We start from the raw sequence: 19,809 nt of genomic DNA, 5'->3' as shown, positions 1-19,809 counted from the left end.
AGCCCAGGTGCCCTCAGTTCAGTCTTCTACTTCACCACCTGATTTACAACCATCACTACTGCCTTCAGCTCTGGTTGCAGGTCAAACATTAGCTCCGGTAGCTATTCAGCCATTACCTTCACCTGCTCCACCGGTACTGCAAGCTATGTCTATACAACCTGTAAAGAACTGTTTTTCAACCACTAATTATAAGCAGAGAGATGCACATATTAAGACTTTTGTTGTTCCTCAAGACCTGGCCTACTTAGAGACTGTTACCCTTTCCAGGGCCTCCCCAGAGAATGAGTTTCAGCCCACAGCTAACTCTAGACCCCTGGAAACGAAGAAGCCAGCACAATCTGTTTTTCCTGGGAGCTCAACCAGGTTGTCTCAGCGATTTGTCCCTGCTGAGAGCTCAGGGGAGTTAACTCTGCAACCTCTGTTCTATGCTGGAAGCTCTAGTGAGCTCATTTGACCAGCTAAGGACTGCATCCTGCTGTTACTGCCTGAGCAGAGCCACTGTCCTGCGGAGCTCCAACCAGCTTCGTCTTTGGCAGAGGATTCTGCTCCTGCTGGTTCCGTCTTGTCACTGCCAGAGGTCTCCGTGCCTGCTGGTCCTGAGCCTGCCTCCGTTGGAGTGTCCGAGGGGCACGTTCAGCCGCATATCTCCGCTGGAGGGTCTGAGGGGCTTGTTCAGCCATCTGTAGTCTACGCTGGAGGGTCCGAGGGATCCATCCAGCCTGCAGGGCCACCACCTGCTCAATCGTTTGCGGCCGCCGTGCCTCGTCTGGCCCTGCGGTTGCCATGCCACTGCCTTGTCAGGCTCAGAGTTGGAGGCCACCTTCCAGGCCTCTGACTGGACTTCTTCGCCAGCGCAGATGGCCTTCGGACCTGTTTTGTCGCAGGTGCTGCCTTCTCCGCAGACGGCCTCCAGACCTATTTCGTTGCCGCCACTGCATTCCCTGCGGCCGGCCTCTGGACCTGTTCATCGCCGCTGCTACCTTCCCTGCAGTCGGTTTGGTTAGCTATTCACACAGCTACACTGTGAGGTCAACAAATGGACTGTAATGCCACCTACCTACACACACACGCACACACACATATACACATACAATATACTCCCTAGATATACACTCTACCTAATTTAACCATCCCATTCTGCGAAAGGACTGCTGCTATCTACCAGAACAAATGTAACTTGAGTTTGTGTTAGAACTTAGATTTCATGTTATTTATCCATAACTGTTGTTGCAATTCATTACTGCGTTTTTTAATGCTCTTTTTAAACTTATTCTTTTTAAACTGTATTTAAAGTGTTAACTGTACTGTATTGTTTTTTGCACTGTAGAGGCTGGTGAGAAACAGTTTTTCATTTCAGGCTGGGTAACACCATACAAAATGACAATAAACTTCTTGACTCTTTGAGTCTGAGTCTAATGATTAGCTAAGTATGTTGGTGTGGTGGTACGTAGCCTGTGGTGCCGTGCAGGGAAGGCGGACGCACCTGCATGGCATCCGCAATCATGCATTTATCAGCAAAAATGCTGATAAAATTTACATTACACAGAAGGAAAACAGATATTGTCAATCAAAACATCATGTCTCCAGTGTTTTTGAAGTTGTTTGTTCACATGGAGGGTTTAATGAGATCCATTGAGGTTAAGGCAGTGTCCAGCTCAAATAAATTACAGTCTCGAAGTGGCTGTATTTTGAGGAAACCCTCACAGTGTGACTTCTATATCCAGCCTGCTCAAGCCATTTATTTTTATGGACCAAATGAATGATCAATTTAATGTGACATATATAACTTTTGGTGGGCATGTTGAATTGAACAAATACAGATTTGTGTATTTTGCCATCATGTTTACAGCATATGTTCTAATACTTTGCAGCAATTCAACTATATTGTGTCTCATATGGATCAAGAAAAACCTGCATGAGCCTATGTATATTTTTATTGCAGGGTTGTTACTGAACTCAGTTATGTTTAGCACTAATATCTACCCAGAACTTTTGATTGACTTTTTATCAGACAAGCAGATCACAACTCATTCACTATGCAGCTTTCAAGCATTTATTTATTATTCTCTAACAGGATCAGAGTTCTTTCTATTAGCAGCTATGGCATATGACAGGTATGTGGCTATATGCAAACCCCTGCAATATACAATCATCATGAAAAAAACAACTATCATAATTTTACTAGGGTTAGCTTGGCTTCTGCCTGCTTGTCAGCTTGTGCCATCAGTTGTAATGAGTCAGAGTTATAAAATTTGCAGTTTTACTTTGAATGGAATCTTTTGTAATAATGCAATTTCCAAGCTTTACTGTGACACCTCAAGAACAACATATATCATATATGGTGTGTTTATTTTACTTAACACCGTATTTCTTCCTTTGCTTTTTATACTTTTTACTTACACAAAAATATTTATGATATGCTATCAGAGCTGCAGGGAGGTCAGGAAAAAAGCTGCACAGACTTGTTTACCTCACCTGCTTGTATTAGTCAGCTTTTCAGGTTTGTGTTCATATGATATAATTGTAGCTCGACTAGAAATGAATTTGCCAAAAGTTGCACGTTTTATATTGACCTTACAAGTGGTTTCATATCATCCTCTTTTTAATCCAATTGTTTATGGACTGAAAATGAAAGAAATCTCTAAACACCTCACGAAATTGTTCTGTGAAGGAAAACTCAACATCTGGCAAAGCTCATGTTGAAAGGGTGTAATGTAGATGTGATGTTTAATTTAACTGTTGTGTTCATGTGTGTATTATTTTTCACAATATAGAAGTTGTCTTTTCTCTGTCTGCGATATATATTATAGAAATCTATTATTTTTGCATAGTATATGTATACTATATATTTAAGATAGAGGTTGTATTTGTTTGGGGGGGGTATTGTTTTTAGTGTATTTGTTATTCAGATTTCTTTAAATATACTATACTGCTATTTACATACTTGTATACAATACACACATGGCTACCTGAGTTGTAAGCATTGTCTCACTAAGGGATATGTTTCCAATATTATTTTTGTTGAACACAAAAAACAAACAATAACTTGAATAATGATGCACATAATCCACATGGACTTTATGCCGTGCTATTGTGATAACATATAAACAATTATAAGATATCATCTGGGGTTTTCTCCTTACTATGAAATATAAACCACCTTAAGGGATCACTGTTGTTCTGTTTTCTTAAATGCATTTTTAATTCATTTGTTTGCTGTTGTTTTGTTTGTTTGCTCATGTTATTTATTCTTAATTTAATACTGTGTTGCTGCAAAGCTGTAAATTCAAGTTGTTAGTTTTCCTGTCTGTGTCAATAATAAAGAATATTAGCATCTTAGCAAAGAGTTGTCATTTCAGAAAGAATGAGCAGAAGAAAACATTCAGTGTATCCCAATTAAGCATTCATTATGTAAAGTTAAGGGCATTCTCACAAAAACAAAACATTGGAATGGAGATGGAGCCCTCTGAGGTTGCCTAATAGATGTTAATTTGGTTTTGTATTTGTGTTTCAGTTTGTACAGAAAAGGTTTTTTAATGTAGCAGCAGAAATACTGTGGAATAGGAGTTGAAGTGAATAGCCCAAAAGGAGGGCCACCAAAAGAGCTCCCCTGGTATACAGTGTTCTTGTAAGACTGTAACATTCTATGTTTGTTTGTTTGTTTTTCCAAGTTTATGAAAGAAAAACACAAAGGAGCAGAGAGTTCCCAAGCACGGCCTTCAGGTGGTATGGAGGGAAAGGTAGCCCTGTTGCCCAATCAGACAAGCAAAGCTATTTAGTTTGTTTGGCCAGTATACAATACAGAATGTGCAGATGTTCACGAAATGGCATTAATCCCACTCATGAGTAGAAACTTGTTAGCAGCAGTTACCACTCATTAGAACAGTTGTTCTTTTGGTTTGACTTTGGGATAAAGAACAAATCGGATCAGTGGACTGGATGGTTGAAAAGAAGTAGAGCCAGGCATGACTTATGTAGCATATTGCAGAATGTTCTACTTAACTCATGCCCATCAGGTGCCATTGTGCAGCACAATGTCAGGGTTCCTGGGTCATTCACCCAGTGTTTTCAGTTAGTTCAGGTTCAGTTTATTTTCTTTTTCTTATTCTCATTTCCTGTTGTTCTGTTCCTGTTACCTCTATGTATCATTAGTTATATTATGTTCAGCTGTTCACTAACCGGTCTCTAATCATTAATCATTCCGTCTCTATTTTTAAGTCCTCAGTTTCATCCTGGTCATGGTCGTGACATTGATGTTGTTGTTGACGTTAGGTTGTTGCCGTATGCTTTGCTCATTTAATCAGTCACTCAGTCAGTCAGTCAGTCAGCCAGCCAGCCCACGATTTCGTGCTTCTGTTCTGTTCATTCACTCCATCTGCAATAAACACCAGTTTTCACTGTGAGTCCTGCGTTTGGGTCATCCCTTCCTCTCCTCCACGCACGAAGCCCTGACACAACTGAAATTTGCTTTGTTAATGATGTAATCTATAAAACAAGCCGTTGACTACATCTACTAGACATGCCCAAAACATAAGGTGCTTTAGAGTGTATAAGAATTTCTTTTACTTATGTATTATTCAGATTATTTTATTGTATTATGCCTTAGTGCCACTGGATTTTAGCATGTCTAACACTCATGCAGTTGACAGACAGACAGATGGTGGGGGTCTGGTAAGGAAGTTGGGGGGGACAACTCCACATAAAGAGTCTTTTGTCTCTTTGATGACTCTGGGAGGTAGCGAGGGAGTGTGAATCTTAATGTGTGAAACAGCTGTGTACTGCCTTTTGTTCCTCGAGAAGGTATTAAACTGAGAGCCATGCTAGGCTCAGGGAGAGACTCTGCTGACCATTTGCCCCGCGATCATGCATGCTCTCCACCAAGCTTGGTATTCTGTTCTTTGTTTTGTGATTAAAGAATGCTAGCTACCACTCATCGTTTGTCTGCAGGCTTTATTTAATGGAAAACTTTCACAACAAGAGCAATAGAGAAAGCGAGAAGCCAGAGAGAGAGAGGAAGTGAGAAAAAAAATACAGGGAACTCTTAGAAATACATGACATTCCAACAATGGTTGATTTAAGTGATCTGTATTAGAGCTCAGGCAAAGCTCAGTTGCACCCATGTACAGTATGCATCTGTGATTAATAACCGCACTCAGGCACAGAACTCAGGAGCAGTCATTATCGTTGTGTTAAATAAGGAATCTGTACATAATATGATAAGGCCGTGTGTCAGAGCATTCAATAGTCACTACAAACAAGCCACAAAGGTAGAACAAATCATTAACTTAATTTTGGAAGTAAAATAGTATCCAGAATCTGCTCAGTGTCAGCAGATTCTGGAGACCAATGTACAGAAATCAGTGACAAAGCTGAAGATGCGCCGGGGCTGGATCTTTCAACAAGACAACGACCCGAAACACTGCTCAAAATCCACTAAGGCATTGATGCAGAGGAACAAGTACAACGTTCTGGAATGGCCATCAAAGTCCCCAGACCTGAATATTATTGAAAATCTGTGGTGTGAGTTAAAGAGAGCTGTCCATGCTCGGAAGCCATCAAACCTGAATGAACTAGAGATGTTTTGTAAAGAAGAATGGCCCAAAATACCTTCAACCACAATTCAGACTCTCATTGGAACCTACAGGAAGCGTTTAGAGGCTGTTATTTCTGCAAAAGGAGGATCTACTAAATATTGATTTCATTTCTTTTTTTGTGACTTCAACTTCATTTCACTTCTTTCATGGGAATCCCCAGCAGGCTGCGTCTAGTGCAGCATAACTAAGGAAGGATACAGGGTTACCTGGTTCAACCGTGACTATAAGCTTTAGCAAAAAAGGAAAGTTTTAAGACTAATCTTAAAAGTAGAGATAGTGTCTGTCTCCCAAAACCAAACTGGAAGCTGGTTCCACAGAAGAAGGGCCTGAAAACTGAAGGCTCTTTATGGGTCTGTCTAGCACAGATCCACTGCTGGAACGAGACAATTCAACTGCTACAGCAAAAAGTATTGAACACCAAGCAGAGCTCTTTGTGTTGCTCGTGCACAAGGGGGACCCAACTGGAGCCAGATGTCGTTCCGCCCACTTGACCTCTGTTGGACTCTCAGCCAGGTTCCCTGTAGCGCTCCTTTTTTTGTGGTTACATGAATATGCATAAGTTCAATATAGGATATCGTACATAGCAGGGCTCTAGAGTGCGACCAATTTGGTCACAAATGCACTAGTGTTTCAGCGTCACTCTGAGACAGGATATTTATAATTTTAGAGATGTTGCGCAAATGGAAGAAAGCAGTCCTACATATTTGTTTAATATGTGTATTAAAGGACATGTCCTGGTCAAAAATGACTCCAAGGTTCCTCACAGTGTTACTGGAGGTCAGGGTAATGCCATCAAGAGTAAGAATCTGGTTAGATACCATATTTCTAAGATTTTCAGGGCCGAGTACAATAACCTCAGTTTTATCTGAATTAAGAAGCAGAAAGTTAGCGGCCATCCAGGTCTTTATGTCTTTAAGACATTCCTGCAGTTTAACTAATTGGTGTGTGTTATCTGGCTTCATGGACAGATAGAGTTGGGTGTCATCTGCATAGCAGTGAAAATGCACTTAATTACTGTATTCTGTCTAATTGCTGCTTAGTTTCCAGCTCCTTTATCCCACCTGACGCCTGGACTGCCGTCTGTGATCTTCAGCATGATAACAATGTGTTATTTATGTATTTTGACTGGTTTACAATGACAGGACAGTGAGCATTATCAGTGCATATACAATAAAAGACTGTGGTTTTCACTCTAACATCAATGAGAATTTTTCATTGGCTCTTTTGAGCCAAAACAAGTTGGAAAATCCCCTGAAATTAACAGCAGTCGAGAATGAATTGCTTTCTTCTCTTCTGTGTTATTATGATGTGCAAAGACTAGCCATAAAATGGGTCTTTTAGGTTGCCCCGATGAGACAATGTAATTGTTTTACTTTTATACTGGTAAAATGAGAAGGATTATTTACAGACATGCAAGAAATTAAAGGCATGCCGTGGACTCTTTACTCCCAGGCGGAGAGACATTGTTGCACTTTGCTGCCATGTTAGGGTCCACTTGTCAAAGGTAAAAGAGTTGTAAAATCATTACAAAGTTGCTATGAGAGATTATGTTTGCCCTGTGACAAAGTATTTGAAGAGGGATCATTGAATAGTTGATTATGAAAATGGTGTGATCATATACCATGGCCAGATCTGAACCAAAACTATCTGGGGGAAATCTGACTGACATAACAGACAGATAATAGCTTTGTTAGTCATGATCCCGGGTCATGTTGACCCAGCGTTCTTAATTTTCGTGTGTTTTTGTATTTTGTTCTTTTATGCCATGGTCAGTGTTGGGGAGTAACGGAATACATGTACCGCCGTTACGTATTTAAAATACAAAATATGAGTAACTGTATTCCGTTACAGTTACCGTTTAAAAAGGTGGTATTCAGAATACAGTTACTTTGTTGAAATAAATGGATTACACGGCGGTACTTCCCTGTTTCATATTGTGGCGGGTCAGGACTGTTTGGGTTTTGTTTGACAGCTACGTTCTGTTGTTCCAGGCGGCATTGTTACCATGGTTACAGGGTGACGCGTGTTTCCTGGGTGAGAGAGCGCCTTTTTGTTGTTGTTGTGCTAAGCTAATAGGCAGAATGCTACAGGTATAGCTCTAAAGAATGTAGCATCATAGGCAGTGTAGTCCGTGCTGCAGGGAGAATGGACTGTCATACCCGTTATGTGTCGAGGGAGGGAGAAAAAGGAAAAGTACGAGGAAAAGGAAAAAAGGGGAGCTGGAAGCATGTAAATATAATAATAACCACTACAGCCAAGAAGAGTGCCTGACGAGCCCAGTTGTAAGTAAGCGATTAAGACTCAACTGTACCCTACATTCTTTAGTTCGTGTTTTCCTCCGAAACAATAAGTTCTGTTGGAGCAGCCTTTCAACGCCTCTCTCTGTCTCTCACTAGCAAAGTTGACCCAGACAACAAAGTAAAGTTGTAAACAGCATGATAATATATTAAGTAATCCAAAGTATTCAGAATACGTTACTCTCATTGAGTAATGTAACGGAATACGTTACAGAATACATTTTGGGGCATGTAATCTGTATTCTGTAATGGAATACATTTTAAAAGTAACCTTCCCAACACTGGCCATGGTTCCTTGGTTGTTCTGTCAAACTGTTGCTTATTAGATTTCCCCTCGTGACTTTACCCCCTGTGTGCCCCCTCTATGTATCTGTGAGCCCTCGTTTCCCCTCTTTGTGTTTTATTCCATGTTTTCCCCCAGCCCGTTATGTCTGTGCCCTCCCCGTGCTCTCTCTCTCCTCCTGTCTGCACTTCTGTGTACTTCCTGTTTTACTTTGACAGTCTCTCGTCAGTATGCGTCATGTTGTGTTTGCTCCTGACCTTTGTCGTTATGATTATCTGTGTCAGCTGTCTTTCCCGTGTGCTCCCACTTCCAGTGGTGGTCCTAGCCTGTTTGGCGCCCTGGGCGAACACTCCCTCTGCGCCCACACACACACATACAAACATATTAAGGATTGTACATTAACATAAAACTGTTGTCGGAACCATACTGAATTTCACCAGAGAAAGACACACACACACATATGAAGAGAGAGCGAGTATGCATAGTATGCAAACGGCTACCAAACAGCCATCATAATTCGTCATACAATGAGAACAGGACAAATCAATAATTGACAAAGACTAATTAATATTAAAATCTGTAAAATAATGTATTGTTTGGAGTTTAGTCTGTTACTGTTACTATTTTTACCATTTCTTTTTGGAGCAACCGTAACCCACATAATTTCCTTAGGGATTAATAAAGTATTCTGATTCTGATTGTTTCAGGATGACCTGCCATTATCCAATGACACATCTGCTTACCTGTATCTTTTGCTCGTTTCTCCTCCTCTTCTTTTCTCTTTTTTCTAACCTGAGCACCTGATGGCTTTGAACTTTTCTTGTCCATCTTCCATTGGTTTTAATTTTGCACTCCAGTATGAACACCCATCCCCCAACTTGAGGATCACCACAACATAACCTAATAAACCTACACCTTAGTTCAAAGATTCACTTTGTCTAGGGTTTATTTCTGGGATTTCACACAGCCCAGGATTCAAATCATGAATCCATAATGGGCTTGGATTTACAACATTATGAATGAAATGTGTTCTATTTGGAAGCAGCCGGCCCCTCCCCTGTAGACGGGTTATGTGTGTGAGACTTTAAATCATCAAACTGTAAATTATACATTTTAAATTGTTATTGTTCCCTTTACCCCGAGTCATAAAGTGTATATTTATTTTCTTACTCTTCTTATATATATTGTTTGTTTACTTGCACTGCTGTAACTGGATCCTCGTCGTCTCGTCTCTCTACATACTGGACTGTATGTAGCGGAGATGACAATAAAGTTTACTATGACATAAACAGCAAGCAGGCGCACTGAGGGCTCTCGCGCTCACTTTTCGTGTATAGAATTTCGAAAAAACATCGGTGCAAATGATAAGTCTGTATCATAATGTCTGGTGTTTTCGTGTTTGTTGGTTTGGTTTTATTTTGTTTTATTTTGCGAGTTGATTATTAGATGCTGCTCCAGTCAGCCAGAGAATCCCCTGCCGTCCCGCCCTCTCCTCCTACGTGCCACAAGCAGCGGCCACGCATTGCAAACGGAGGGCGCCCTTACTCCCAGCAAATGCGCGATAGAAAACCGATCGGTGCCTATGCCATTCCCAATATGCGCTGGCATGATGTCGGGGCAGCATGAGTATGAGCAATTGCTTTTTTTGTTGTTGTTTTTTGCCGATGCCCGTGATGACCCCCCCCCCCCCCCCCCACCCCCACTATGATTCGCCCTGTATCAAAAAGTGCTACTGCCCACTTCCCTCGTTAACCCTCTTTGTATTTATGTCCACGTCTCCCTCAGTTCAGTGTCATCAATGTCTCTTCCCTGAACCAGTGTGCCTTTCTCTGTGTTCCCTCAGTCCCCAGTTTAGCTTTCCCAGTTTAGTTCTGTTTCTTTGTGAACCCTGCAATAAAGCAGAGATTTTGAATTCAGCTTTTGTCTCAATGAGTTTTGCATTTGGGTCCTCATCTGCCTACACACAGCTAGTTCATGACAGTTAGTGTTTCAGAATCAATTCCAGTAAACACTGAAGCTGTTGCAGAGGCATGTGTTGTACAAATACTCACGAACTTGTCTTTGCCACCTGCTTGTACACATTGCTTCTTTGGTTTGGGTCTGTCATGTGTTTTTACATAACTGTGTGTTCTAAATCTGCTGGCAGAGAATGCTATTTGTGTGTAACTTAATAAAAAAAATAAAAACTAACTTGTAGGTCTAAGGTATATTAAAGCCCAAATAAGGCATTCATTTATTAAGTGATTCCACAACTTACTGTTACTGTAATACAAAACACTTTATCAAAATGAATGAAACAGTAAAACACAAAGACAGCACTGCAATCAATCAGTGAACGTGATTCTGACTGTAATGCAAGATTTTTTAAAAGATCAATTGTGTACAAAAAGGTAAAAGTTTAATGTCTTGATCACTGTATTGTAAAAGACTACATGAAATAAAATAAAAAAAAAAACAAACATCTGCAATCAGAAGAGTACAAAAAGCTAAAAGTTCTGCAAATTGGAAGGTTTTGCACCCGTGACACTTTGGCTCCTACTTCTGAGAGGTGATCCTTAAGCTTAGACCTATACTGTGTTGTCCTTGCCCAGACTGAAGGCCTGCCTGCAGTGTCTAGTGTGGTAATGGTGGGTGATATGGCCAATGTGGTGATGTAGCAGGGCCACTATTGCCAGAGATAGTCTCGCTGCAGGTTTTTTTTTTTTTTTTGCAGTATGTAGGGCCCAACAGTGTCAGAGGTTGCTGAAGCAGCCACTGAAGACACAGGTCTGGTGATGGTAGAGGTTGCGGGGGTCTTTCCAAGTGGTGGTGGCAGTGGCACAGGTGGAAGAGGTGGCTGAGGCTGGGAGACTGGCATCAGCAAGTATCTCCTCCACTTCAAAACCTTGGTCCCTGCAGGGCTGGGCGTGAGCTCATATTTCAACAGGGGGTAGTCTTGAGGAGGGAGTACTGCTGGCTGGTGTGGTGCTGGAGGTAGGTGTGCAGATAAGATGGAGGTGACCTTTGTCAAAATAAATGGATGTTTAGTTGCATGCAGACTGAGAATCCTTTCTTCCTGACAGATGAAGTCCTGCACAGTCTTGATGTTAATTTTAGGGAGTGGAATGCCTGCTTTACAGGCAAATTTCTCTGGACTGTTGCGACACCCCTGAGGGGAGCGCAACCACAAAAGTTTAACCAGAGTGCTGCTCTGAGCGCTGGTGTCATGTTGTGTGGGTGCATAGCGCTTCGACATCTTTACTCTCTGTATAAGAGCAGCATCAACAAGGTCATCCCTTTTAATGCGGCAGTAGAGGGTGTTGCCCCAGTGGGTCTTGCACAGCTGGTTAAACTTTTGTGGCTGCTCATCATGCTCCTCCATGGTATTCCAGGTTTGGAGGACCTTGTTCCTCTGCTCAGTGGTAAATGATAGCTTGTCCTCTATCAAGCCAATCTCCACAACCACAGAGCAGAACATTTCCAGCTTTTCAAATCCAGGAAGAGGGTTTGAACTGCAGGCATCTTCCAGGAAATTAAATCCGATACAAATTTGGTTGGTAAAGATATACACAATTCCCTGTGTTTTCAGAAGAGCAGTGCATCTTTTAATCCTTGTTTTAATGTTTAAAGGGAACTGTGTCCCTAATGTGAAAAGTAAACCTAGCTACTCACAAAGGCTGAAGGGTGAACTGTGGAGGTCTTATCATTGGTGAGTGTAATGTGGGGGAGGACAGTATCCAGTACAGTGTTGCATGCCTCTTCGTCACTCTAGTATGCTTCATCGGGATCATCTGGTTCAGGTTGCCCAGGCTGAACCACCTCCTCCTCAGGACCAGGTCCATCACTGACAATGTCCTCCAGAGAGAAAATTCCAGACTCTGCAGTGCTTTGACTCGAGCCCGAGCAATTCATTTGATGTTAGATCAGCTGGGCCACGGAAGTTTACTTCTACAGGTTCTCCAAACAGCTGCTGGCAGTGAGTGTTGAGGCAATTGATCAACGGCGCAGAGTAAATCCTGTGATGCCGTACTTTGCCACCAAATACAGCATCTGAACTCCTGTCAGAGTACCACCATGCAATGCCACTGATCAGATAAATGTGCTGCGTAGTGGGGACCTGAACACAACAATGATAAAGGAAATAATGATGACAGGATTACAAGTGTAATTTATTATAATAATAATGGATTGGATTTATATAGCGCTTTTCAAGGCACCCAAAGTGCTTTAGAATTCCATTTTTCCTTCACTCTCACATTCACACACTGGTGGAGGCAAGCTACAGTTGTAGCCACAGCTGCCCTGGGGCAGACTGACAGAAGCGAGGCTGCCATATCGCGCCATCGGCCCCTCTGGCCAACACCAGTAGGCGGTAGGTGAAGTGTCTTGCCCAAGGACACAACTACCAGGACAGAGAGTCCGGGAATCGAACCGGCGACAGATCAAAGCTGTGTAGCTGGAATCATGTTAGGAAGGAATCTGTGGAATGCTTCCAGGCTATTGCTTCCACGCAGACATTTGTAACAGGGGACATCCACGTTGTTTATTGTTGTGGTATGAGCCACCCTATACATGTTCATGTCTGTTGGGTCCTGAATGCACTCCAGGTGTTGCTGCTGTGCTGCCCACACCTCAACATTGGCCCCTGAAAATAAACAGATAGACAAACCTGGTGTGATCTTCAGTTTGTCCAAATTTGTATTAATATTATAACAACCTTTTGAAATGAGGACTTTCCTACCAGGTGTTTTGAAGAGACTCACTCCACTCTCATCCGGCCCAGCTGGACTTTTCAGCTCCTCAATAGCCAATTGGATGAGCCAAAATGTTTCCTGAGCCCCAAGTGTGACCCTCTGCACATGCTGTTTTAATTGCGCCCTCCTTACTCTGGTGGCCCTTATAAGCAGCTCATGGTCTGTGTGGTTGTAATCCAGCACCCCCCCCCCCCCCCAGCTAGTGCAGACTTAAATGCAGAGTACTTTGCATAAGACTCTGTACGGATGGCTGCGTCAAACCGGTGTATCCAGTGAAAGATGTCCAAATGCACAAGCATCCCACTGTCCACCCAAGGCTGAAACAAGGCCTCTACTACTGATCTCCCCTGTGCACAGCAGCACCCACAGTCCACATACAAAATTTTGGGAACAGGCTAATTGGCAAAGTGAAACCTCTCCATTACTCCGCGGCACATTGGCTCCAGCTTGTCAAAGGACTACTCACAGGTCAGCACAAATGTAACTATTTGTGGGTGTTCATTTCCGATACTGGTGAACCAATCAGCTGAGCCCTGAACTTCCCCAGACAGCTTTTTCACCACCTAACAAAAAAAGAAAAAAAAAGGAGAAGTTTGCATTATGTAATAGTGTTTTGAAACAATAAAATCACCTAACAATACCATGAACATCTCTTCACTTTAAGATATGGTATTCCCTCTGTCACAACAATCCAGAAATATTCCTTTCTGTCCATAAAAATTGCTCAAAGGCTAATCACACACAAAACAAATATGTGGCTAGTATCTGTGGCAGTGGCAACAGACCAGTGTCTTTCAAGACTAAGCAAGGTCTGCTTGCTTGTTTAATGACTTGAAAACAAAGTGTGTGTGATGCAGTATTATGAAGTACATACTTTTTTGGTGGAATCCATTTTCAGCACGGGGGCCAAAAGTGAACAGAATCTGGCTTCGGTAATCCCTCACATTGTCGGCCTCTGGCAACAGGAAAGTGTGGCGCAAGAGCCATGCCATTCTCGGAGGAAGTGGCGGCTGGAATGTGTGCCATAAGGCTGAGACAATACCCCGGGGCTTCGCAAAAGTCATTACGAGTGTGGTGTACAGGTCCTTCCGTTGAAGGTACTCCTCCATGTGATTCTCCTGTATCTGCTGTCACAGCTTGACCATAGTGTTTCCTTTGGTTCTGTCTTACAGAAAGCGTACAACATTCTTATCCACACCACTCCTGCAAGCACAGTCACAGTCAAGTTTTTGATGTTCAATTGAGTGAGTGATTGATAACCGACCCACTTTTCCTTCTCTGCCCCTTCTGCCTGCCTTTGTATATGGTCTGCAGCACAGGACCTCAGTAACAGTTGGACACATCACAAATGTGACATACCTTAAGTATATAAGGAAGAAGAGAGAAAATGGTCAAAATAAGCATATGAATCCAGGATGACAGTTTTACTGTTGACTTGAGTAAAATATTTATGTGGAATTACCCGGTGGTGATAGCCAGACTTATATAGGTGCACATTTTGTCCTTTACCCACACACTTGTCAGCTCGAGGACACTTCAGGGAGTACTTCCATACCCCAACAGGATGCCACAAAAAGACGCGGCTGCAAAAAAAAGAGCTGTACATTGGACACAGCCAGGAGGTTCTGGTGGGTAAAACCACATGCGATCTAATTTAATCACCCGTTGCCTCTTTAAAACACCTGTAACATCCTTGTATGTCAGGGGTGAACAGCCCTCTTTCACTGTCCTCTTTAAGCTAGGAAATGTCAGCAGAGGGTATACCATTAGCATTTTCACAGAGACACACCCATGCCTCTAGCTCCACATGAAACACACACATATGTAACATAGAATACTGTAGCAACAACACGCACGCACATGCTCTAACTGAAATTGTCTGATTTCAAATAAATATCACTTTCAGGTGAATGACTCAAAGGTAATTGTGTTGTATGATCATGACCCTGGGATGTAGATGACTCATTGAGTCCATCTGTGTCAAGTTTTTTGGACCGTATGGCAACATCTGTGGACAAGAAAAGGATATCATATAGAGCCGGCTCCACAAACAACATGCACAGGCACCTAAAAACTGTCCACCCATCAGTGCAATGGGAAGATAAAACGCAGTCAGTTGAGTGTGATATTAATATTTCTAAATGCCAACCTTTCCCTTAATTAAAGATCTGGGCATTCTCTCCCCCCCCCCTTTTTTTTCCATATTTTAATTTATATTTTACTGTGTTGTGGTTTGCAGTGTTTTATGTTGTTTAATTAAATGAAAACAAAAGACAAATTATCATTTTTGGCAAATCTGTTTGTAAAGACATTGACAGTGCTCTAGGCCCCTTATATCATCTTGTTTTAAGACAAATGTTAAAAAACCTCAGTGTGCACCTTGATGATTCCTTTAAACTGTGGTTTAAACTAGGTTTAAAAACAACAACTCCCCCCCCCCCCCCCCAAACCCCCAAAACACACACCTAAATGAACAACAGGTGAGAAAAAAATAGAACTTAAACACACTTTCTCTGGCCTGAAGATGGCAAAAACAAACAAACAAAAAGCCAAAACAGCTAAAATTCAGCAACTGTTTACCATTTTTGTGGCAGGGTATGGTTATTGGCTTGGCTCCAGGGGAGGATTGGAGAATTGGGTTCAGGGTGGGATTTTACAAAATTTTACAAACAATTCAAATCTATAAAACACCACAAGTGTAACATTGGTTTTTTTTTTATCTATACTGTATACATTCTTTAATCTACTTGATTATCATTAATGCTCAAAGAATACAAAAATTCATCACAGCATATACAGATAGCACATCATATCAAGCAGAACGCTCCCTAAAAATTGATATCATGACGGAACCATAACGTCACATTAAGAACAAGTTCATCATTCAGTCCTTTAGGTGACAAAGTCTGCTAGATAAATATCCAGAAAGCCTAATTTTTCTTTAATAATAATATACCTCATAGGTATAACAAAAATCATACAGGTGTTCACATATCTAACTGCTGTAGTGTTGTAACAGGACAAACAAGTAACAGAAAACTTTTGTAACATGTGACTTATAATGTATGAATGAATGAATGTAAGAATAATAAATAACATTTAATTATGTAATTACAGTTAGACATGGTCAGTGTTATAAAATTGAGGTTGTGATTGAAGAGAAGCAAGAAGTGGGTTAGAAAATGGTTTTGAAGTAAAGATGGTTTTATGTGTTTTTCATGCATATAGAGTTGTCTGACAGTAAAGCTACTTTTTCACAAGATGTTGCCACAGCAGTTTGCATGTTTGCTTCAGTAGATTTTTTACCAGGCACCCTTCCTAATGTAATACCACAGAGATTTGTTTCTCTTTGTGGGATCTTTCATGTCCAAACCAGGGAACTTTCAATTAACAGCCAAAAGTATAAACCACTATACTGTGGAGCCACTCTGGAAAGATGTCAGACAATAAAACCAGACAATGTACACATGGCAAAACTGTTGCCATGTGTACATGGCAACAGTTTTATTGTGAATTCTGTTGCACTGAAATGCAACTGATGTTAGCACAGAAACAAACAGATATGACAATATCTGCTTTAACTGAATACAGATTGGTATCCCAACTGTATTACAAATCTAAAGAATTGTCCAGGTCTTCAGTTAATCTTATATGAGGTGTTTAGGGACAAGCATGATGCAAAAATATGGAGGTTAATGGTGAATCTGAAAGTGTGTGTCACACACCTTTAACAGTTTACTACCAAAGAAATTAACCGAGATAATTCCCATCAACCATAGGTAGCACACACAAGGCAGGCAACATCTACTATATGTACTAACAAATAGGCAGAGTATTAGTAGTCTGGGCTATTTCAAAAGTGTTTAAAATAACTGCACACAATTGATTAACAACAAAATTACTTCACCTTAGCTTTAAGTTTTAATACAAGGACTGATGTTGGCCTGGAAAAGCAGCTTATTTAGATGTTTAGAAATTTCCTTCATTTTGAGTCCATAAATGAATGGATTTAGCAAAGGCTGATAGAGCATTATTTGTAATGTCATTATTATGCGTGTTGTTTTTGGAAAATCTGGATTTGCACGAGCTATGCTTACATCATACACAAAAAACACAGAGAGACTTAATAAAACTAAGAGATGGGGTAAACAAGTCTCTGCAGCTTTCTTCCTGATTTCTTTACAACTTCGATGAGAAACCACAAAGATTTTTGTGTATGTGAAAACTATAAAGAGCATAGGAAGCATTGCAAGATCTAATACAATGACCACACCAAAGATGGTAATTAATTTTGATCTTTCACACTGAAGAGTGTAAACTGCATTATTACAAAATATTCCTTTTATATTAGAGTCACACAGTTTAGCTTCAGCACTTGCTATTGCTTGGACAGCAACTTGACAAGCAGGTACAAGCCAAGCCACAACCAGGAAAATACTCACAGTAGTTTTTGTCATGATAGTTTGATATTCCAGAGGTTTACATATAGCCACATATCTGTCATAGGCCATGGCAGCCAACAGAAGGAACTCTGATAAAACTAGAGTGTAAAATATAAAGAACTGAATGAGACAGGCTGAATATGTTGTGACTTGTTTTTCAGATGAAAAGTCAATCAGAGGTTTTGGGTAAACAGTTGTGCTGTAAAGAACAGAGTTCAGTAGCAATGCTGCAATGAAAATGTACATGGGCTCATGGAGGTTTTTATGAATCCAGATGAGATACAGAATAGTAGAATTAGTGCAGATTATTAGAATATATAATGTAAACATAACAAAAAAGAAAATATATCTGTACTTGTTAATCTCTGTGTACCAGTGCAGAGTTAGATAGGTAACATTTGACTCTTCATCCATGATTTTCTTCAAAGACAAAACATTAAAAAATAATAAAAAATTGTAAAACCAGTTAAAATCCAAAACAAAAACAAACAACCAAAAATCAAATCCAAAACTATACCAGTATTTAAATCCTGTTGTTTCTCCGGTTCATAAAAATATATGAACCTTAAATTTGTCTCTGAGCACCTTCATCATCCAAACACACAGACTCATCCCTATTTTTTCAAAGACAAGTTTAATCATTAAAGAAATTATACAAGCACTATAAGTTGTTTTAAAAAAGAAAAAAAAAGTGAAAAACCTCATAATCATAACAACATCCGCTATTGTGTCTCCCATTCATAAAGATATCTAAACTTAAAGTCTGTCTCTGAGCACCTTCATCACCCAAACACACACAGCGTATCATGCGAGTCTCTATAAGGTTTTTATCAAGTTGCCTCATCCTCAAGAGAGAAGGAGGTCTGAAACATGGTTGTTCAGTCTCTTGTAATTAGAATAGAATAGAATAGAATTCAACTTTATTGTCATTGCACATGTCACAGGGCAACGAAATGCAGTTTGCATCCATCCAGAAGTGCTTTAGCCATGATATAGATATATTACAATATATATATTAGCAATAATATAGATATGTAAGTATATTACAGAAATGGGTCTATTACTGTATGTAATATGTACACGGTATGAAGTATGTTATGAATATGCTATAACTATAATTATGTACAGGCTATGAACAGGATATAAATATGAAAAAAAACTATACAGAATATGAAATAAAGAACTATATAGAAATATGAGATATACAGCTATACAGAAATGGGAACTATGCAAGTTGTAAACAGTTGTAGAATTAAAAATTATTGTATGATTATTTATACAGAACTATACAGTAGTGCAGTTAAGAGGTTACATAAAGTGCTAGTGGTTGTGAGTGGTGTTTCAGTCCATGTTATTATTGTGTGTTTGAGGGTACAGTTGTCCATTGTGTGTGTGTGTAGGTGGTTGTGGGTGTGTGTATGTCCAGTCCATGTGTTAACGTGGGTCAGATGTCAGGAGGTAGAGTTTAGGAGTCTGACAGCTGTGGGGAAGAAGCTGTTCCGGTACCTGGTGGTCTTAGTCCGGAGGCTCCTGTAGCGCCTCCCAGAGGACAGGAGGGTGAGGAGTCCATGTGATGGGTGACTGGGGTCTTTCATAATTTTCCCAGCCCTTTTCAGACACTGCTTCCTGTAGATGTCCTTTTTGGCAGGAAGTGGTGCTCCGGCGATGCGCTGAGCAGTTTTCACAACCCTCTGCAGCGCCTTCCGGTCCGAGGCAGAGCAGTTCCCAACTGTTATACAGTTGGTCAGGATGCTCTTGATGGTGCAGCGATAGAAGTTCACCAGGATGTCTGAGGACAGGTGGTTCTTCCTCAGAGTCCTCAAGAAGAAGAGGCGATGGTGAGCCTTCTTGACCAGCTTGGAGCAGTTGGTCGTCCAGATGAGATCCTCGGAGATGTGAACTCCCAGGAACTTGAAGCTGATCACACGCTCCACAGCCGTCCCCTTAATGTAGATGGGTGGATGTGGGTCAGCATCCCTCCTGTAGTCCACGATGAACTCCTTGGTCTTCTCGGTGTTAAGCAGCAGGTTGTTTGTGTCGCACCACTCAGCCAGACAATCTACCTCCTCCCTGTAGGCGGCCTCATCATTGTCACTGATGAGGCCAATCACCATGGTGTCATCTGCAAACTTAATGATGGTGTTAGAACCATCGGCAGGTCTGCAGTCGTGGGTGAAGAGGGAGTAGAGGAAAGGGCTCATCACACAGCCTTGTGGTACACCGGTGTTCATTGTGATTGTAGATGAGCAGTGGTTATCCAGCCGGACGTGTTGGGGGCGGTTAGTCAGGAAGTCCAGTAACCATTTGCACATGAGGGAACTGATGCCCAGGTCTGTCAGTTTCCTGATGAGTTGTGAGGGGTGGATTGTATTGAATGCTGAACTGAAGTCTATAAACAGCATTCTGGCGTAGGTGTTGCAATTGTCCAGGTGTGAGAGGACAGAGTGCAGTGAGATGGAG

The 19,809-nt window shown here is 41.2% G+C and overlaps 2 protein-coding genes across 2 annotated transcripts; one reads left to right on the top strand and one right to left on the bottom strand.

Moving 5' to 3' along the window:
* The first annotated feature begins 1,525 nt into the window (after positions 1-1,525).
* Positions 1,526-4,494, top strand: LOC146500172 (olfactory receptor 10J5-like). The gene has a single exon (XM_085134849.1). The coding sequence runs from the start codon at positions 1,747-1,749 to the stop codon at positions 2,701-2,703; it is 957 nt and encodes a 318-aa protein (XP_084990975.1). The 5' UTR covers positions 1,526-1,746; the 3' UTR covers positions 2,704-4,494.
* An 11,951-nt stretch (positions 4,495-16,445) lies between these two features.
* Positions 16,446-18,129, bottom strand: LOC146500171 (olfactory receptor 13C2-like). The gene has a single exon (XM_085134854.1). It carries the CDS (start codon positions 17,761-17,763, stop codon positions 16,822-16,824), a length of 942 nt encoding a protein of 313 aa, XP_084990980.1. The 5' UTR covers positions 17,764-18,129; the 3' UTR covers positions 16,446-16,821.
* Positions 18,130-19,809: the final 1,680 nt, after the last annotated feature.

This window comes from Neolamprologus multifasciatus, chromosome 16, assembly GCF_963576455.1.
Source record: "Neolamprologus multifasciatus chromosome 16, fNeoMul1.2, whole genome shotgun sequence".
Taxonomy (NCBI): domain Eukaryota; kingdom Metazoa; phylum Chordata; class Actinopteri; order Cichliformes; family Cichlidae; genus Neolamprologus; species Neolamprologus multifasciatus.
The sequence above is the reverse complement of the archived record's forward strand: the minus strand, read 5'-3'. Positions and strand labels throughout refer to the sequence as shown.

What these genes read in the sequence shown, in the direction of transcription:
- LOC146500172 (XM_085134849.1), top strand. Translation starts at nt 1,747, where the DNA reads ATGGACCAAATGAATGATCAATTTAATGTGACATATATAACTTTTGGT.
- LOC146500171 (XM_085134854.1), bottom strand. Translation starts at nt 17,763, where the DNA reads ATGGATGAAGAGTCAAATGTTACCTATCTAACTCTGCACTGGTACACA.